Raw genomic sequence first — 19857 nt, forward strand, 5'->3', positions numbered from 1 at the left:
GACCAGTTCTGTTATAATAACACATGTCCCAGTCCCTTCTCATTGGAAACGGTTTCGAAAGTTTTTTCCATAGACTTTCTGTGCTTTTTTTTTTTTCACTGCCATATTTACAGTACAATCCAAAACTATTCGTATTCCTTAAGTGATACCATATTTTGTCACACTAAAACTGCAAACCTTCATGTTTTATTTGGAATTTTCATGTAAGAAGTATGTGGAGTATGTCTCTACTGTCTTCGGATATCTTGAGGACAAATTTTCTTTTGCGTTCCTGCTGTAAATGTATCTCAACTCTTTCAAATTTGGAGATTCAGTTGGATTTCACTTTGGACTTTGATTGGACCATTTTAACAGAGATGCGCTTTTATTATTTTGTAGCCTCTAACAGCTTTTCTCCAAGTATCGCCCTGTGTTTTTTTGCCCTATCTGTCTTCTCATTAATTAAATTTTCCTTGTCCTTGCTAAAGAACAGATGTACACACACCATGTTGCTGCCACCCTCATGTTTCGCAGTGGGAATGGTGCATTCAGGCTGTTTTGATTTGGTCCATCTAAAAAAAAACAAAAAGGAATAAAATACATTAAATTTGTGGTTGCAGCATAGAATGTGGAAGATTTCAATGGCTGACTGTTAGAGGAGGAAGGGTGGACGTTTCAAAGACGTCCCCTAATTGAATTTTTTGAGGATAATGAGAATATGGAATGGGCTGATTACCATGGAGAGCTATGCAAATAGGGATCAAAATGCTTCGCAGCGTTTGGACATTCATTACTGCTCCGAATCACGGCTCCACTTTTGACCTTGAATAATAGGTGGAGGAAAACGAGTGAAAACCTGTCGTTTCCCATAAGGTGTAATTAGATTTTGAAGGTGTCTGGTAATGCTCACATAATGATCTTTTCTTTTCTCAGAGAGAGGCAGGAGCAGATGATGGGATACCGAAAGCGGGGGCCGAAACCAAAACATCTTCTGCTTCAGGTATTTTCTTGATGATTCATCACCACACTCTGGAGATAGCCTGACTACTTAAACCACTTCAGCGAGTTTCACTTTGTAAGCGGTTCGAGAGAATGGGAGCAGAGTCAGGTGTGCCACACCTGCTGCCAGCGTGCTTTTCTTTAAGTGAAGAAGAGAGTGTGGGAGGGAGCCCTCCACAGTGGATTTATCTTGACACTCAAACTGAAACTGTGAACCTTGCCTGAGGTTCAAAACATCCTGCTTGAGTGTACTCATTTTATCTGTGGGCTTATTAATTTTCATGCAAAGCAACCACGCAAAACCTGGTTGTTACCTTTCAAAGTGACCATAAATCTTCCTTTTTGCACCAAACGGTGTTTGCAGGAGGCTTTCTTTCTTTTATGTCATGTTTTGGGACAAAGAAAGGATAATCCTTTGACTCTCTTAGCCGAAGCATTTACTGCAGCGCTTTTAGAGCCAAGCGTGATTATATATTTCGAGTCCGTCCCAATTGCTGTGCAGCGTTGCTCCCGAAGAGGCGTGCCACGTGGCCGGCAATCGGGGGCAGAGCGTGACATGTCTGGTGGCACTTTTGTGACCCTGAGGTCGCAGTTCGGAGCGTCCTGATCGTTTCACTGTGGTGCCCCTCTGACGGCTGCGGGGTCAGCCAGGGGTTTGGGGTCGAAAGGGGCGTAGAGCTTTAAAATGAGTCCTGATTGGTTGTTTTGCTCTTGCACCTTATTGCATGGGGATAATCAAGCAGCTCCACCTGTAAAACAGACTTTATTGCATTCATACCATGAAAATGTTGCATCATGTTCTTTTGCATATCGAGGGTGTTTAATTGTAAAGCATCTAGTGCACAACAAAAGAAGATTATCTGGGATCATTTAAGAGATTAGTTTGTAAAAGGCATTAACACGCATCATAAATAAACCATAAATTAAGTCAAACGATGCAAAGTGCATAATCATTTCAGCAATTCTCTATTTTAATATGTTAAGGCAGAAATCTGTGTAGCAGGTGGTTCTGCTTTTGATGTTTGGTCCATTTGCCTGGTGGCAGCAGATCAAAAGGTTCAAGTTCTCTGCAGGGCATGCCTTCTATTGGTTTTTGGGATCAACAGATTAGGGAAAATGGATGATAAAATTTGAAAAGACAAACAACAACAAAAAAATAGATAAAACTACTTTTCAGGCCTCTCTTCATTTTGCCTGTCTGGGATTGTTCAACAGATTACATCAAATGAATGATTTAAAGGGTAAAACCTAAACGTATGAAGTGTATAAAAAACAGATGTGACGGATTGCGTGGACTCCAAGAGACCATTTATATCCCTTCACTATTCTTTTCAGAACCCACTTTTTTATTGTGAGATTATTCAACAGATTAGAGCAAACGGTAACACTTTATTTGAAGGGGGTGAATAAGACTGACATGACACTGTCATAAACATGACATAACACCTGTCATGAAGATGAATAAGTCTTCATGAATATTTATGACTGTTGTCATAAAGCGTCATTCGGTAAATTATGACACTTTTATTACAAAGTTGTCATTATTCAAAATGTCTTCGTTATGACAACTTGACATTAACCAAGAAATCATTACTGTTTAAACTTTACCTTTAATAACATAAATTTACCTAATTTTTAAAGTGCAATCAGTAATTATTTTATAACAAATTTATATCAGTAATGATTTCTTGGTTAATGTCAAGTTGTCATAACAAAGACATTTTGAATAATGTCAACTTTGTATTAAAAGTGTCATAATTTACCGAATGACGCTTTATGACAACAGTCATAAATATTCATGAAGGCTTATTCATGTTCATGACAGGTTTTTATGACGGTGTCATGACAGTCTTATTCACCCCCCTTCAAATAAAGTGTTACCGAGCAAATAAAGGGTGGAATAAATGGTGAAACCCAGAAATGAGAAATACGAAATGGAAAAATTAAAAATATATGAAATTGGAAATCACCTTTTCATCCCCCCTCACCATCCTTTGGCAGTTTTAGTTTCTCCCATGTTACAGATGAGATACTTTGAGGAGGCTATTGTTACTATTTTCTTTTAATTTTGGTGTCTGTAGTTCACATTTTTCCAGAGGTCCTGTCAAATAAGGGTGTCAGAATATGGGTAGAATGATTAACCACCCTCTCCTGTCTTCCGCTAAGGTGCCATCATTTGCCCGGAGGTCAAACATCCCAGCCGGACTTGAGGAAACGGTCCAGGATGCAGAGGGAACCTTTAAGTTGGATCCTGTCCAGCGTCCTCAGCCGCAGCATTACCAGCTGAACAGCAAAAAGCACCATCAGTACCAACCCAACAGCCAGGAGATCCCTGCCGACGCTCTGAACAACAGCAAAAAGAAGTTCATCTACCAGCTTAACAGCAAGAAGCACCACCATTACGAGCCCGACCCACACATGTATGATGCGCAGGTTTCGAGGCTGAAGGAGGTGGTCAAAGTTCAGGAGACAGCCAACAAGCTTGCGAATCCCGGGTGGAACCTACCTTTGGCCCTGCAGCAGAAATGGATCCGGAACAAAGACACCGGGTGCTTGAGCAAAGTCAAAGAGCTGGCGGTGGAGGTGAGGAAACCGGTTAAAGATGCGCAAAGGGAGAACGCCCTAAAGCCCAACCCTAAGGAGGCTACTCTGCCCAGCTCCGTGAGCAGCAAAATGAAGATAATCAAGAACAAAAACAAGAACGGACGCATTGTTATTGTCATGAGCAAATACATGGACGGCAACAAGGTTCACGGAGCAAAGGATAAACACAGGGAATCGTCAAGAGAAGAGAAAACGCAAAGCTCCAAAACACAAGAGAACAACCCGCCGCCTGGGGCCAAAATGACTGAACACCCGGAGAACGGGATTCCCAAAGAGATCTGTAAGGGCAGCTCCGTGTCTGTCGCGGAGCATCCCTTGAAGTGTTCCCCCAAAGACAGGCATTTTTCCAAACCGTCTCCGAGCACAGCCGAGGAATACAACACCGAAGTGGCCCGCGGCCAGGCGGATTTACCGGACGACTTGCCCCTGCAGCTGACGGCCAGCTCCCCGCCAACGTCTTGGACCGCCGACACGGCCATCCCGACGCCTACGGCCGTCAACCAAATCCGGATCCCCTCGTTCCCCTGCGACCGGAAAAGGAAGCTGTCGGATCCGGTGGAGGACAGGAACGTTGGTAAAATCCTCCTGGCGTCCAGGAGCTTGAGCATGCCGACGGCTGCGGTCACGCCACCTCAGGACAAACCCATGGACCTCCACTGCAGCGTGGCGCATCACAGCAGTACGTGTGCGACGTACGACGCAAACGGAAGCCAGGAGGAGCCGATGGACCTCAGCTGCCCCAAAAACAGGAGGCGGGTGGAGGCAGAAGTCCAGCCGCCGGTGGAGGCGGAGCCTGCCGTTGAAGACACACCTCCTGTCAAGGATAACACGCAGACATCCTGTGAAAAATCTCCAGAGGAACCTGCGAAAAAAATCTCCCCTTTTATGGGGAACATCATCATCACTGACATCACGACAAACAGCCTCACGGTCACCTTTAAGGAATACGTTTCTTTCTAAAAAAAAATTTTAAAAAATAAAAGTGACTCCCAGCTTCTGATTGGCTGATCCTGTGAATATGTGCATATGTAGAAAAAAATTAAGAAAAACACAAGAATTTTGTACATATTGAAATTTATAATTTATAAGTCAAATACAGTATGTTTCCTATGACATTTTATACTGTAACTCCGATGTGATGTTGTAGCCAAGAAAGTGCCCTCGACTATTTGAGCGAATGCATCACTCTGGTGGGGGATTCTCCACCAAAAACAAAAAATCTTTGTCATATTGAGCTTAAGGAGGGAACTATCGCTGTTTTTTCATACTTGTACCAAACTTATAACCCGAGATATATGAAGGTTTATACATGTTTCGTATTACTAATATCTGTTCATGTCGGTCGAAGAGAAGATTTGTGAGTGGACTGCGGTTGCAGATCGAGTTTAAAGCACTTAATGCATTTTCATATGTTTTGCTTGTGTCACTCCCATTGGAGAAACAGTCACAGATTATTTTGTTGCTGTAATAGACAGACCCCTCATTGTGCATTGGCATATTTAGTTTTGTGTTTTGTTTGTGGGCTGTTTAAAAAAAGGAAAAACAAAAAAAGTTACTCGCCATGACATGCAAATTCAAAAAGCGGGTGTGTCAGGATACAGTGTAAACACGAGCTGCTGGGCACAGACATGTGTCTGCTCCTTCGAAGCAATCTGACTGCAGACTGAAATGAATCAGATCTACAAGTCAAACTTATCTACCTTAATTTTAGGAAGTGCTTGAGGCGTGAAAGAGATTGCTTATGTTTTTTTGTTGTTTTTTTTCCCCAAGTGAGGTTCTTTAAAGTTAGTGTCAGTAATTGTTTGGGAAACAAAAATATTTTATTGAAAGTTTGTGGAAAGGAGAATAAGTCCCGTCAGTGGTGGGGAGGCTAATGGTTTGCCTTTAGTTTATATTATCAACTTTAACTCTTCAAATGTTTACATCTGTAAGATGCAATGATGTTTTTTTTAACAGATTTTTAAAAATGCTGTTAAATTTGTGATGTATTCTCAGCTTAACGACTTCAATGTTGCTAAACAATATCAATCTGCCTCAGTTGTGTTAGATGCAAATTGCAAAATTCACCAAAAAAAAAAAGCAAATATAAGAGGCTTGATTGAGTTGAGCCCCCAAATTAAATTATGCTAAGGTCCTCAGACATGGGACTGGCTGAGTCAGAAACGCATATCTGTCCTAATATCCACATTTTTTGCGATTTTTTTATTCAACAAGACCCATCACAGACCAAATATGACTTGCAAATTGTTGATATTTTCCTCCTACTGTCCACTTTTGAAATTTCTTTATGACGGTGTGAGCAACCACTTCGAGTTTAAGTTGCTACGGAAGGCAAAAATGGGAGACACGTCTACCTAACTATTATCCTTCTACTAATCTTATATTTTATTAACTTAACAAACTCACTGCTATGTGATCTCTTCCCTCTACCAGAAATGGACATATTACTGATTTTAGCTCCTCAGAACCTCATTTTAAAAAAGCAGAATTATTCCTTTTAATATATTTAATCTACTCCCAAATCCCAGAGCTCCTAAAAAATTGTCACTTATATATATAAAATGACTCCTGTTACTTGAGTTTCACTAAGTCAAAGTTTTGCTTTCTATTTCTTGAAATGCAAGAGCTCATCTCATGGTTTTCTCTGTCAAAGCTCACTGTAATAATCTGAAAGCTACCAAGGTTGTTAATTACACAGACTAAATGGGACTTCATAGTGATGTCCTGAGCATCCAAGCCGTTTTGATTATCCATGCTGCTGATGGTTAAAAAGCTGTTGGATGTAAGCTACACAGCAACGTTTGAGTCCTAATGGCCTTTCCCGCACATTTAATGCAAATCCAGTCAGAATGCTAAAACAATAAGGCTGCGTTGATGGAAATGAAGAGTGCTTATTTATTGATGTTAAAGTTTTAGTTAAAAAGAAGGAAAGAAAAAAAAAAGCAGAATCTGCATTCTGTGCTTTGTTTCCACCGAACAGTTTCATCTCGAGGGATTTTCCAGAGTTCCTTTTTGTTTTTCCTTCGCTTCGTCTTTGCACTCTGTTTAAAGTGGAAATGATTGTTATAAAGTATGCTGTACTGGCTGACCGTGTACGCCCGGCTCCCTGGATGGTATGTCTCACAATAAAGACGGAGATTTGACCTGTGGCATGTTGTCGCGCTGGTATTTCTAATGTTTGTTGTTTTTTTTTTTCTTCATTCTGCAGACTTTGGTATTTTCCCCGATTTCCAAAAAGAAACAAATGCACACGTGAGGCAAAAAAAGAAAAAAAAAAAACCAACAGAGAACTAAAAGAAAAAACAACTTGTGTTTATGAGGCTGAGCTTGTAAAAACAGATTGAGTTGCATAATCGCAAACTATCCTGCACAAAGGGCTCTCTGTGTTGCATAACTGCACCGGTCACTCGTGTTATTAAAACCTCAGCTGTGCATTATTTCCCTACTTCGACTTGAATCCGAGCAGGAATGTAAACATCCAACATGATCGGAAAGTGGAAGAGGCCAGAAGAAGCGATTGTGTAATTTTTAAGTCTTATCTTGGAGGAAAAAAAAAACCTTTATGGAAGGTGAATAATCAGTCATTGTGGGTGTGCTTTGCAGGAAATGGTGCTGAAATGACTTCTAATTATAATGTAGCCGATTCTTCCTGGAACAGTGGGTAAGTAGTTGTAAAAGACTGTGTTTAGGTGGCCTTTGTCACAGTGAGACAGCAGTTTTTATTTTTTTTATTTTGTTTTTTTCCTTACTCCACAATATTGTCAGATTATCCTCACTGCAGGATCACAAAGCTGCTCCGAATGAACTGTAAACTCTGACCTCTTCGTGCCTCAGCCAAATGTTGCATGGCCTCCACAATAGAAGGTCACTGAAGGCCTGGAGCCAAGATTCTGCTCTCAGGGCACACAGACGGAAATAGTTTTTCTGTTGTTGCGCCGAACTGAGATCTCAGGCTGAAAGATTAACTGTTGAATGCATTTGCTCAGACAGAAAGGTTCTGGAATGTGTGCAAGGTGTCCTTTAGGAGGCGCCAATCAAAGAATGTTGACTTAGACAACTCAGACCGCTTTAAAAGGCAGACAGAAAGGACAAGACATGCAAGAGACTTTCAAAACGGCATCAATCATGAACATGTAGAGGATGAGCTGGCGCCTCAATTTCTGAGCAAACTAAATCATTCTAAATGTTGAGCGTTTTGGAAGGTCCGGTGAGTTTTCACGTGATAAGATGGGTCTGGACTACTTTAGACAAACCTCTGGGATTGAAGCGATCAGGTCGTCCTGAGATATCAGCGAACTCTGCAGCTTCCAACACCCAGCTAGAACTTGATTTCACACAAGCATGGTTTACAGTTGCACCAGCTGGCAATTCTGTAATTGTGGTAAAGTTGCATTCACTATTTCATAATTTAAAGTTGCGTTCACAAGCAGTTGTTCAAGAATTATTAACTTGTTGCTGATTAGGCTACGGTTTACATTAAAAAGTTAACGCATTTCATCCCTGTGAACGTTTCCCTGAAAAGGTTAGACTGAAGCATTCAAAACCTTGTCAGCATCAGGTGAAAAAATGTTCCCAGAATCAGAATTTATTTTAAAAAGTAAGATGATCTTAATATATCTGAACTGAGCATTGTATCCCAGCTGCTACTATAGCAATAGGGGCCACCTTTGTAAGTTGTCTTTCAGATTATAATTTTTATTCAGTCTTTTTCACCTTTTCTTTACCGGCTGTGCTTCAGCTCAGTCCATCAGTTCTGACCTGCTAATGTTTGGTCCCATATTGGACCCCACAGCATGATGCTGCCTCCACAAATTTTATACATATATATACTGTTGGTCTGTCATTTCTCTTAATGTTCTTGAACACTTTATCATGTAAAAATAAACTGGACTGCACTTGTAATAGGCAGAAATGATTTTTTTTTTAAAATCACTCTTATTCAGTGTGAATTTATGCCGTTTGGCCACTTTAGGACTTCCATATTTGGTCATGAGTAGACACCATTTCCGAAATGTTCTAAACTTTCACAACCTTTTTATTTATTTATTTATTTATTTATTTATTTATTTATTTATTTATTTGTATTTTCTTCATACTTTCAAAGAGCATCTTCACGAACTTTGATGTTTAAGTATCTCAACGTGTGACTGAAATTTGATCGGAAGTTTTACTTGAGACTGATGATATGTCTTGGCGCATTTGATCCATTAAAATGAGAATTTATGCAACCTCCCTAAAGTAAACAGAATGAGGGGGAAAAGAAAAAAAAATAAAACAACCTTCGGGTTTTGTTCTGCAGGAAGTGGACTGATAAAATTACGTGTATCAAATGCGTCAAGCGAGGCACATTGATGTGGCAAATTAAAACGGTCACGCACGATTTAACTCTCACAAGCCATGTTCCAGAGGCATTTTCGGAGCGAAGTGTGAAACTGGTTGGATGGGAGCGCTTGTGCTTCTAAGTGTCCACGGCTTTGAACCATGTGTGCGTCAGCCCGCCATGCATCAGTGGCTTTATAGGAAACTGAAACATCTCTGAGCCGGCCAACGTATTTATAGACCAAGTGTGATGTTTCACATTCCCCTTTTATCATCATACCAAGCTGCAGCGGCGGCGGTGGTGGCGGCTGCTGCTGCTGCTGTGTGCATAAAGGTGCTTTTTATTTTGACGCTTATGTGTGACCCGCTGCAGGCCTGTGATGGCCTCAAGATTGCAGAAATGCATTTGGTTATTATGTGGAAAATGAAATTGAAGCGTCTCTTGAATAATGCCTCTGTTGCATTGCTCGACGATTTAATTTAAGCTTTAACGTATGCGTCATGGAGATGCTTTGTCATCAAGGTGCATGTCGGAATATGTCAAACCAACAGCGTGATAAATGACAAGCGCTGCGCATTCTCAACATGACGCCAAGCGTCGCCCTGAAAAATCATGCAAAGCTGCAGGGTCACGCGGCTTCGAGTTTCTGCCGTGCGGTTTTGTGTCTGAGGCACCTTTCAGCACAAAATGTCGCTCGGAGAGTAAGTGGGACAGCGAGCAGTGAGCAGCGTGTTGCCCAGAAACCAGAGAGCCAATAATGTTCTCACAGAGCCTGCTCTGTGCATTCATGTGCGCCCGTCGCCATTGCGGCTGCTGCTCTCGTCCAAATATGGAGAACCGCGGCAGCGGCAGAAGCGGCGTGCCGTGTGGGCGCCGCGCACCACCACCAGCCTCCGCAGCAAAACCGTGTAGGCTTCAGTCATTCCGGCACCGACAGGAAATGTCGGTCTGCGCGTTGAGAGTATCAAAATGGTGGTTCATATTTCGTCGGAGGCTGCCTCGGCGCATCTTTTGTCCACCCATGCCTCGCCGCACCGCGCCGCGTCTTTGTTTGCGCCGCAGCCGGGGAGAGTTTCATCAGAAGCGATAAAGCACCGAACGTGTCAATTTCGCATTAACGATCTGGGGATAAAACCAGAGACATGCAGCCGCCTGCAGCTTTAAACGGTGGAGACCGACTGTCTTCTGGCTCAGACCGGGTCCCAATTTAACTGTTTGATTCTGAATCTATTTTAGAAAGCCAGAAGCTGATTGAAAACCTCCTATTAAGGCCACCTCAGGGAAATCTGCGGCAAGGCACACCTTCATTCGACAACACCAAGAGCAAAGAACAAGATCAACTTCGCACAGATCGAATTTTTTTTTAATCCCTTAATTTCTTTAACTACCCAAATATTTGTGTTAAATATAAGTTCTCCTAACATGATGTCACCCCGTCAGTATTTTTTCCCTCTGAGTTTATCTTTTCCAAAAGCCCCAAAAGGGCTTTTAAAAAAAAGAAAAAAAAGTCAAATGTCATCACTTGACCAAAATGAGACAGTCGCAACTATCAACTGAAAACTTATAGTCACTAATTATGTAACTGAGCGACAGAACATTTATTTATTCACTTAATCGACTCATACAGGCCTGCCTGTACGGGCTGCCCAGCCTACATTTTCATCTCATTACAAACAAAAAACCTGAAGGAGTTTGCCACAGACATTAATGTAGTACATTCCCATTACCACCCAAATGCTGTCTTGACTTTGGATCGTCCTTATCAGAATGAATAAAATGTCAGCTTTTCCTTTAGCCCACCAGAAACAGTGTTCATAGCAGCATTTAAGATGTTTCAGACCCGTGAATTTAGCTTAATTTAATTTTTACTCGTAATTAAAAATGGCTGGTCGATGTAATGATTTTGGGAAGTAAAGAGTTCTGCGCAACTTTTCAAGATTTGGCACGAGTCTTGGAATTAGAGGACTTTCTTCTTCCCACAGGCAGAAATTGTCGTTTGCAGTCGCTCAGTTTAACTGTAAATCTGGAATGCGGAAAATTGGGACACAGAAAGAAGCTTAATTAAACTGAAAAAGAAAAGCAGTCTGTAATGAACCTGGATAAATTAGTAAGAAATTAAGCAAAAAAAAAAAAAAAGAAAAAGAAAAAGAAAAAAAAAGACAGAATCAGCTTTCTGTGAAGAAGTCAAGAAGAAACAAATACATAAAAATCGTGGTATCCTATAACAGTTCCTACATTTAAATGATCCATGGTTTACAATAATAATAATAATAATAATAATAATAATAATAATAATAATAATAATTTTCATGAATAAATGTAATTAATTAAAAATAATTATTTTAATATCTACATCTGTTATGACAATGTTTTGAGAGAAGAAGGAAAGCAAAGGAACAGTTAAGTTAAAATAAATAAGTAAATAAATAAATAAATAAATAGATAACAAAGAAAAATATCATTATTGTTAAAAATCAAAGAAAAAAAAAATACCCTAAGCATTTCTGCATTATTTTCCCAACCACTATATAAAAAAATAGCATATGTGGAGCTTTACAGAAAGCCAAAGACGATTGCAAGGGTTAAACATGAAATGTATCAGACTTAAAAACAATATATATAAAAAAAATAAAAAAAACCTTGATGAGCTCAGTGTCACTCGCTAAGACTAAAACTGTAGTACCCAGTAATCATCCTTTCTTTTATACTCTATTATTTCTTTTTTTTATTTATTTGTTTTACTTTGTTTGGTTTCCCAAAATTTAAAATTTTATGCAACTTCGAGATTTTTCTCCCGTCATTCAGTTTCACACGATCAACTTTAGACCTAGAGATAAGAAACAGTTTCAGTTTTTTTTTCTACTGAATTACTAAACGATTTTTTTCTCCACATGAAATAAGGTTCATGTAGTATAACTTCTGCCAATTCTCCCACACAGTTGTCTCATTAGATTATGATTAAACTGAAAAATATTAAAATATATAAATCAGTTGACATTTTACATTTTTTATATTACATTGAGTAGCCTTAAACCAAAATGAAATAATAAATAAATAAATACAGCAATTGTTGGAATATGACTTGAAAATTTCTAACGCGGAAAAAACAATAACAAATTACAACAACCTGTCATCAGAACTCCTTTTGAATCTCATGTCTTTTTAAACAGTTTCGTGATTTTTTTTTTTTTTTTTAAAGAGACACGGCGCAAAATCCCAATTAATCCCTAAAGCGCACACATCAATTTATGCATAGAAGCTCTATGGCCTTGTTATATTTTGCACTAGAAACTGTCAGAAGTGTTAATGAATCACATCTGTCTCACAATTTATAAAATAATATGTCTTAACTAATCATTTGAGAAGCCATGAGGACAGTCAGCCTTGATTTAGTTTTTTTTTTGTTTCTTTTCCCTCGGGACCGTTTGTTGCATGTGCATATATTATTTATGATTGTGCTGTTTATTTGTTTTCGTATTTTCTTTTCTTTTATTTCCATGTATGTTTTTCAGATTTTTAATTGCGGAATTTTTTTGTGTGTGTGTGTTTGTGTCTTTAATTAAACATATTCTCACTTCTCTTCTCCATAGTTTCTACAACAGAAAATGATGAAATGATTTGCACTCCGCTGTGGTTCTGCCCCCCTACCCACTCCCCTCCAGGACCCCCTCCCCACCCCGCACCCGGTCAGCGGACCCCTCTCCGGGACTCTCCTCGGCTTGGCTCCCCGCACTGTGCCAGACATTCCTGTACAGCAGCCAGAGCGCCAGGGCTCCTCCCCTCCGCTCAGAGACCCGGAGCACGTAGCAACAACTGAGCGAATGTGCTCCACCAGCGATCCGTCCTACCCCTTCCGCGGTGCCTGGCAACAAGAAAAAGACGTGATGACGTCCACTCCAGATTGCGTATTATGGGATGTGCGGAATTAAACAGCCCCGGAGAGGACGAAAAGGGGGAAGCCAGAAATAATAAAAGCGGCAGAAATCGACGTGGTTGCATGGTGAATCATGGAGCTGTCGGCTGTCGGCGAGAGCGTCTTTGCAGCCGAGTCCATCATCAAACGGCGGATCAGACGGGTATTCGCCGCTTTTCTCTCCCCCACCCACACCGCTCCGACAGCATCTGTTACGCAAAAACATGTGTCCGTGAGGGCTCGACGGGCCAGTTCACCGATAACCTGAATGTCGTTTTGGATCTGATTCTCTCTCTTTTTCTTTTTCTTTTTCTTTTTTTTTTTTTTTTTTTTTTTGCAGGGTCGCTGGGAATATCTGGTGAAATGGAAGGGCTGGTCTCAGAAGTGAGTACAGAAAAACAGCAGAGGCAGCGAAGGACAGCGCTCCATCCTGGTCGATCTTACAACTGCAGCGCCTGGCATGCTATTTTTTTTTTTGCACGCATTTTCTGCGTTTTCTGCGTTCTGTGCTTTCGGTGACGCAGTATGCGCCAGTCAGGTGTTGGTAAAAACACCCGATTGTGTCGCTTTGTAACGTCCACGCGCTTCGGCTGAGGCAAGAAGTCAGCATGCGTCATGGTCCGCTATGATCGCAGCTTCACGCAGCTTTCACATGTAGAAAAAAAAGAAAGAACAACAACACACATGCACACACGGCGTGACAGAACGATTGACACGAGGTCTGAGTCAAATAAATAAGGCACTTCTGGTTTCTGTGGTACAGGTATAGCACCTGGGAGCCGGAGGAAAACATCCTGGACGAGCGGTTGTTCGCCGCCTTCGAGGAGAGGTGAGATGGTTGACAGCGCACCAGTAGGCCTCTCTGCAGAGAGGAGATGGCACCGTGCAGTCTGCACCGCAAAAACTTGCACTCATAATAAAATCACCCGGTCTAGATTATAATCTTCAGTTGACATTTCGAATCGTCTCAGGCAAGAACGTCTTGTTGAAAGTTTGGGATTTTCTTGTCGAAACCCCACAAGCATTACTTTTAAACTCGGGTATGGCTGCAGTTTTTTTTTTTTTTTTTTTTTTTGCAAATGTTTTCAACTTTTCGGATAATTGCAGAATTGATGAGAAACGCGCGTATGCAGTTAAGTTTGATTTCTGATTTGTGCTCATCACGCAGGGAGCGCGAAAGGGAGCTGTTCGGGCCCAAAAAGAGGGGACCCAAACCCGAGACTTTTCTCCTGAAGGTGGGGGAAATCTTTTCATAAACGTTTGTCAAACTTTTTTTTTTTATTATTATTATTATGAATCATCTCAAGCATTCTCTGAGTTATATTAAAGTATCATGTCAATAGTGAAACCGATGCTGTCAGGGAGAGAAAATAACAAGCTGTGGAAGAGAGGAGATGACTGACCTTTTTTCTTTTTTTTTAAATTTTTTTATTTATTTAAGAATTTAGAAGTAGACATGCGCATCAGTTTTAGTCAAAAATGTATGCAATCCCAAGTTTTATAGGACATGAACCACACAATTATCTCCTTGGTAAAATGTCCCCTACAGTTTTAGTATTATTGCTGATATTAATATTATTTGTATTATTATTTGAATAATTGACAAAGGTGGAAGATTAAAGTTGCAGAAAGGTTAAGAGTTGCTATTCTCCACTTTAAGGGAGGGATGAAATCCCAATTCAATATTTAATAAATGTATTTATACTAGTAACATTTAGTAACAAGGCCTTAATTAGGGGGTTGAGAACCACCCTTGCCCCTAATTCTCACCTTGTCTGCACTTCGCTTTCTCTGTTGAAACCTAAACATCTTCCATTTGACCTCTAATTGAATTTTATGAAATCCGCACATTCTTTCTTCTTTCTTCATTTTAGATATTTATTTTGAATATGTTGCGATAATAACATATTTGTCATTTTTTTCTATAATTTATAATAAACAGGCGAAGAGCAGCAAAGCAAATGTGTAACTATGCACTGCAAACCCTGGCTGTCAATATGGAAATATGTTTCTGCCCAAATTTAGCCTGTAGCAAAGATGTTAAAAATCTGGCTGGGTTAGACATTTTGAACAACTATAACCACCAAAAGTGGAAATGTTGTATCATGTAGATTCATTACACACAGAGTGACATATTCCAGGCTTTCATTTCTGCTTCTTTTAATAATAATGACTTGCAGTTCATCAAAACATGTAATACAGTTTCTAAGAAAATGAACAAAAATATTACATAAAACCAATATAATTTCTTTTTAGACAAGTCTTAACTTACTGAAAAGGACGTGAGCTGCATTGCTCTGTCTAGGTGTAATGGAAGCCCAGATTACCTTAATCATAGCCCTCAGGTCATCTGCATTGTTTGGCCTCGTGTTGATCATCTTTCTCTCAACAATACTTCATAGTTTCTGAGATCAGGACGAACCAGTTTGCTAGCCAATAAATCACATGAATATCACGGTCAGACAGCATGTGGGCGAGTCCCAAATCCTGCTGGAGAAAGAAATCGGCTTCTCTGGTTTGTCAGCAGAATGAATTGTTCTGAGAGGATCCTCTGAGTCCCTGTCCAGTTTCCCTCCCTCTTGTGATGCTTCTGACATTCTCTCTGGTTCAGGAGAGCTTTAACACGAGGAATATAACAGTTGTAGCATGGATAAATCTGCTGAAGTGCCTCTCGAAGCTCTGCCCACCTCAGTCCACCTCTTGTGTCTTTCTCTTTCAAACTGGAGAGGGTTATTTGCTTCACAATCCTCTCTCAAGGGTGTGCTCAGCATTTTTCCTTCCGCTCAACTTTCCTTTAAGATGCTTGCTGAAAACAACTTTTTTAGCTATTTAATTTTTTTCTTTACGTTGACTGGACAACTGTCAGCTCAGCAGTTTGTTGTCCATAGCAACATATTCTATTACATACCATAGTAGGGCTTCTGTAATATTCTAATTGTTTATAAGAATTTATAAGAAAAAACCGATATAACTCTGTGTTTAAAGTATGGGCTTCACTTATTAAATTGGATCGCTGAAACAAACTAGACGGTAATCTAATTTGTTTCTGCGAAACTTTCTTTTCTGACTCTTTGTTTGTGACCCTCACTGTCTTCAGGCCAAAGCCAAAGCTAAGGAGAAGACGTATGAGTTCAGAAGAGAGGCTCCCAGAGGAATCCAGGTGTCCTATCCCATCCCGGAGCCCGTCGTCACTCCGAGGGCCCGTGAGGGTTTACGGGCAGTGGTCCCCACCATCTTCCCGCCGAGCGCGGTCAACAGAGGGGAAAGCGTCCCGATTCGACCCCCGGAGCCGGAGAGGAGGCCCAGGCCCGCTCCGCTGGAAGCTCTCCTGGACCAGGAGTCCACGCGGTCCCCCAAAAAGCGAGGTCGCAAGCCGAAGCTACACCCGCATTATGATCCGCACGACGCCAGCGGCTCCTCGGAGCCAGCCCCGAAGCGGAGCAGGTCACTGGAGGAGCAGTCCGTCATGTCCCGACGCCTGCATCATCACGGAGAGACTTCGGATCACGGCCTCCTGCAGCTGACCAAGAGGTTTCAGGAGGAGACCACGATCACGCCGAAATCCAGCGGCGAGCAGAAACACGCAGGGCTGTCGTACGCGTGCGCCTTCAGCCCAGGCGTGCGTAAAAGGGATCCGGAGGGACACAGGACTTACAGTTTGAGCAGGCTGCATTTTCCTCAGCACGGGAAGCTGCAGCGCAACGCAGAGGAGCGGAGGCACCAAGCCGCTGTGCTGTCCTCACAGGCCGACCCGACCGCGCCGTCAGCCCCGACCTGGACCCCCTGTTTTACCAACTGGGACACTGTGACGGTGACGGACGTCACCATGAACCTGTTGACTGTGACCATCAGAGAGAGCAGCACCGCTAAAGGCTTTTTCAGAGATAAAAGATGAGTATTTTTCATGTCGTAGTTCACCGTGGAATATTAACGCGCAACTAACCAACAAACAGGCCTACTGTAAGACTATATCTTTTCTATGTAACTTTCAAACGTGTACATACAGATATTTAATACGCTGCTGAGGAAAATAAAAAGAAACATGTATTGTACGACGAAGACGTGTTGTTCGTTTTGACCATTTTTTTTGACAGTATATAGTAGTTTTAACAAGTAAATTTGAACTAGAACTAACGCACATAGACCGGTCATGCTTGAAGCAGTGATTCAATAAACAGAAATATATATATATATATATAAAGTTAAGGCTCGACGTTGTTTTTAAATCTGTTCTTTAAAGAAAAATAAAAACCATATCACGAATTATAGAGACTGTTTTGGACTAAAATAGCAAAGTGATCTTTCAGAGAGATTTTCTGGAGTCAAGGTCTCGACAGATCTACGCATCACTTTCAAGAACCATGGTAAGCTGATATGTCTTTTTTTTTATTCAAATCATTTTTAGGTCTAAAATAATCCACTAATTTTACCCTGGTAATTTAACATTTTAGGCAGGTCCATGTAGAGGTCCGACTTAAGTCTTACAGAGAATCTGTGGAGGAAAGATTGGGGTGATGGCAAAGAAGCCTTCCAAACTCAAAGTCCTGGAGCTCTACACCAAAGATAAATCCTCCAACTATCAATGGAGACAAGCAAACAGCTGGCCGACAGTTATAAGGTTTTTGTTTCAATTCCTGAGCAGGGTATAAACAGTTTCAAACATGACATTTTTTCAATATATTTGATCATTTCTAAAGTTGTCTCATTGTCTCATCATGAATATTTAAATCTACAGACGATAGATAGATAGATAGATAGATAGATAGATAGATAGATAGATAGATAGATAGATAGATAGATAGATAGATAGATAGATAGATAGATAGGAATGTAACAGCAACATCAGAAATTAAAGATGAAATAAACTTTTTAGCAACCTTATGAGATTTTTTCCTAGTGTTCTTTTATCAACACTTAAGATTTTACTACCAACCCTGAGCCCTAAGGCATAAATAACGCTTTCGTCTTTCATTTAGAAAATACTTTCCGACAGTCAGACTTTCTTGTGGAACTTTATGTTCTTTTATTGAGAGTTGCAGCGTTTCAAAAAAAAAAAAAAAATTAGGGTAAATTTATTGACGCAGAGGTGTGGAATCTGCGCATGCACATCGCGACGCATATAGGGTCGGCAGAATAAAATAATTTAATTTAGTTTAATTGAATTACAGAGTCGCTGCTGATTACATTTTAAGCTTTAAAACAGATTATTGCACCGAAAGCAATTCTCAGGACTCCAAAGGTCAGACGTGGCTGTAAAGACAACAGCAGTTGTACGACATCTTCAAATGAAACAGACTGAATTATGATAATATGTGATAGTTTGAAAACCCAGTGAACCATCGCGTATTGTTCGCCTGAGGAAGCCCTGACCTCGCGACTTGGATAAACGAGATTTTTTTTCAGCGTTCTTCTTCTTCTTTTAATGCATCAAATTATCTTTGAAGGGAAGCTTCGGGTTGACGTTCTGCAGAGATCGGAGGGATTTTCCATTAATGCCATGCATCACCTTGATCCATTAGGCCTGTTGTTGCAGCCAGGCGTCTCTGTGACTCTGGGCACAAAGCCGCCATTCATTTGACTTTGCTTTCTCTCTGCACAATCCTGGGTAATCACTCTAACCAGTTTATTTTTCTGTAGCTTTCTACCTGTTCTTTATAACTTCACTTAAATGTGACAACACTAAATAATAATAATAAAATTAATAAAACTTTAACTCTCAATAAACCTAACAGCTGATCCGGTGAACCGGTGAATATGATCAGATTCCTGCGTGTTTTCATTACTATGACACGCAGAGTTCAGCGCAGAAACATGACATGAACCCTGAAACCTTCATCAGGTTTTTTTTTCTCCTCCCTAAAGCCTCTAAGCCTCATAACAGTCTTCACGACCTGTTACGCGCCACTGGGTTTAACCTCCACAAGATGTCGCCATGCACCACTAAGAACTTGAAAGATGGCCAAGCTTTTTGTGTGTACGTGTGTGCAGAAAAAATAAAGGCAGCGGGTTAAAACGAAGTGGAGCTGCTGGTCCTGGCTGGATTAATCATTGATGAAAGCTGGTAACTAATTCCACACGGCTCTGCAGGTACAAAATTGCAGCCCGATGAGTTACAGCCCTCCTCCTCTTCCTCCTCTTCCTCCAATTCGTCCTTCTCTTTAGGCCACCTTTCCAGATGTGAGTAAATGCCTGTGCGTCTCTATGTCACTAGGTGGAAAATAAACGCAACCACGCACCACTCCATGCTGCCTATGTGTGCTCTCATAATTGACGTTGTTTAATTAATGGGTTTTATTTTGTTATCATGCGGCTGCAATGAAACTGCCCATAAATAAATAAATTTTATGGTGAGAACAATTTGAGTTTTTGGCTTCTCTCCTGTTGGAGCCTGTCTGCCCTTATAGTCGCACTTAACTCTGAAAACTCCGTTTTATAAGCAGACCTTAAACAGTTTCGGGAGTTTAAAGAACCTGAATGGACACTTCGGGACTAGTCTAAAAGTAAGATAATGGACCTCTTCGGCTGAGTGAATGCTGCTGCAGAAAAGCGCACTGCTCTCAACAGATGGCTGAAGCCTTTTCAAACTGACCGGGTCTTAAGAGAGGCAAAGACAAAAGGCTGCAGAGGCCAGCAGCCCCCACAACAACTGGATTGGGACTAATTGGATCCTAAGAGAGAGAGAGAGAAAGAGAGAGCGACAGAGAGAGAGAGAGAGAGAGAGAGAGAACAGCACTCTGCTTGTCCTCTCAGTTCGCTCTTCAGGTTTCTCTCGCCGACTTTCAAGCCATGCTCCACTGTCGGCCTCTCGGGGTGGATTTCTCTGGAGATGTTGCCAGCTGTGATCGTTCTCGCCTGTCTGCCTGTCCTGGCTCTTCATTGTGCAGCTGATCTCTGCAACTGGACTGGAAGGTGAGCAGCTTCTCAGATTTAAGGTGGGAAATTAAAAAATAACAGAGTAGAAGTAAATTCATTGAACAGAAAAAATCTATCTATCTATCTATCTATCTATCTATCTATCTATCTATCTATCTATCTATCTATC

General features: G+C 41.0%; 3 protein-coding genes across 4 annotated transcripts in view; all 3 read left to right on the forward strand.

Annotated features, from left to right (window-relative positions):
• cbx4 (chromobox homolog 4 (Pc class homolog, Drosophila)) overlaps positions 1-6731 on the forward strand; it is a 13294-nt gene extending 6563 nt beyond the window's left edge. The window contains exons 4-5 of the mRNA XM_007557359.2: positions 913-979; positions 3145-6731. Coding sequence (XP_007557421.1) covers positions 913-979; positions 3145-4542 — 1465 coding nt within the window. The 3' untranslated portion in view covers positions 4543-6731. The remainder of the gene's footprint in view (positions 1-912; positions 980-3144) is intronic.
• Positions 6732-12637: 5906 nt separating this feature from the next.
• On the forward strand, positions 12638-17006 carry cbx8a (chromobox homolog 8a (Pc class homolog, Drosophila)). Its single transcript, XM_007557360.2, has 5 exons — positions 12638-12978; positions 13156-13199; positions 13579-13644; positions 13984-14050; positions 15913-17006. Exons 1-5 carry the CDS (start codon positions 12910-12912, stop codon positions 16708-16710), a joined length of 1044 nt encoding a protein of 347 aa, XP_007557422.1. The 5' UTR covers positions 12638-12909; the 3' UTR covers positions 16711-17006.
• A 2586-nt stretch (positions 17007-19592) lies between these two features.
• LOC103141634 (meteorin-like protein) overlaps positions 19593-19857 on the forward strand; it is a 6223-nt gene continuing 5958 nt past the window's right edge. For both annotated transcript variants that reach the window (XM_007557361.2, XM_016673941.1), the window contains exon 1: positions 19593-19724. In XM_007557361.2, coding sequence (XP_007557423.1) covers positions 19642-19724 — 83 coding nt within the window. In that variant the 5' untranslated portion in view covers positions 19593-19641. The remainder of the gene's footprint in view (positions 19725-19857) is intronic.

The sequence above is a fragment of the Poecilia formosa genome, unplaced genomic scaffold (assembly GCF_000485575.1).
Source record: "Poecilia formosa unplaced genomic scaffold, Poecilia_formosa-5.1.2 Scaffold88, whole genome shotgun sequence".
Lineage (NCBI taxonomy): Eukaryota > Metazoa > Chordata > Actinopteri > Cyprinodontiformes > Poeciliidae > Poecilia > Poecilia formosa.

Bases quoted from the DNA above. Each gene is read 5' to 3' on its own strand.
- cbx8a (XM_007557360.2), top strand. From the start codon at position 12,910: ATGGAGCTGTCGGCTGTCGGCGAGAGCGTCTTTGCAGCCGAGTCCATC. The intron at 13,645-13,983 runs GTGAGATGGTTG...CTCATCACGCAG, and splicing joins TTCGCCGCCTTCGAGGAGAG to GGAGCGCGAAAGGGAGCTGT. The intron at 14,051-15,912 runs GTGGGGGAAATC...CACTGTCTTCAG, and splicing joins CCGAGACTTTTCTCCTGAAG to GCCAAAGCCAAAGCTAAGGA.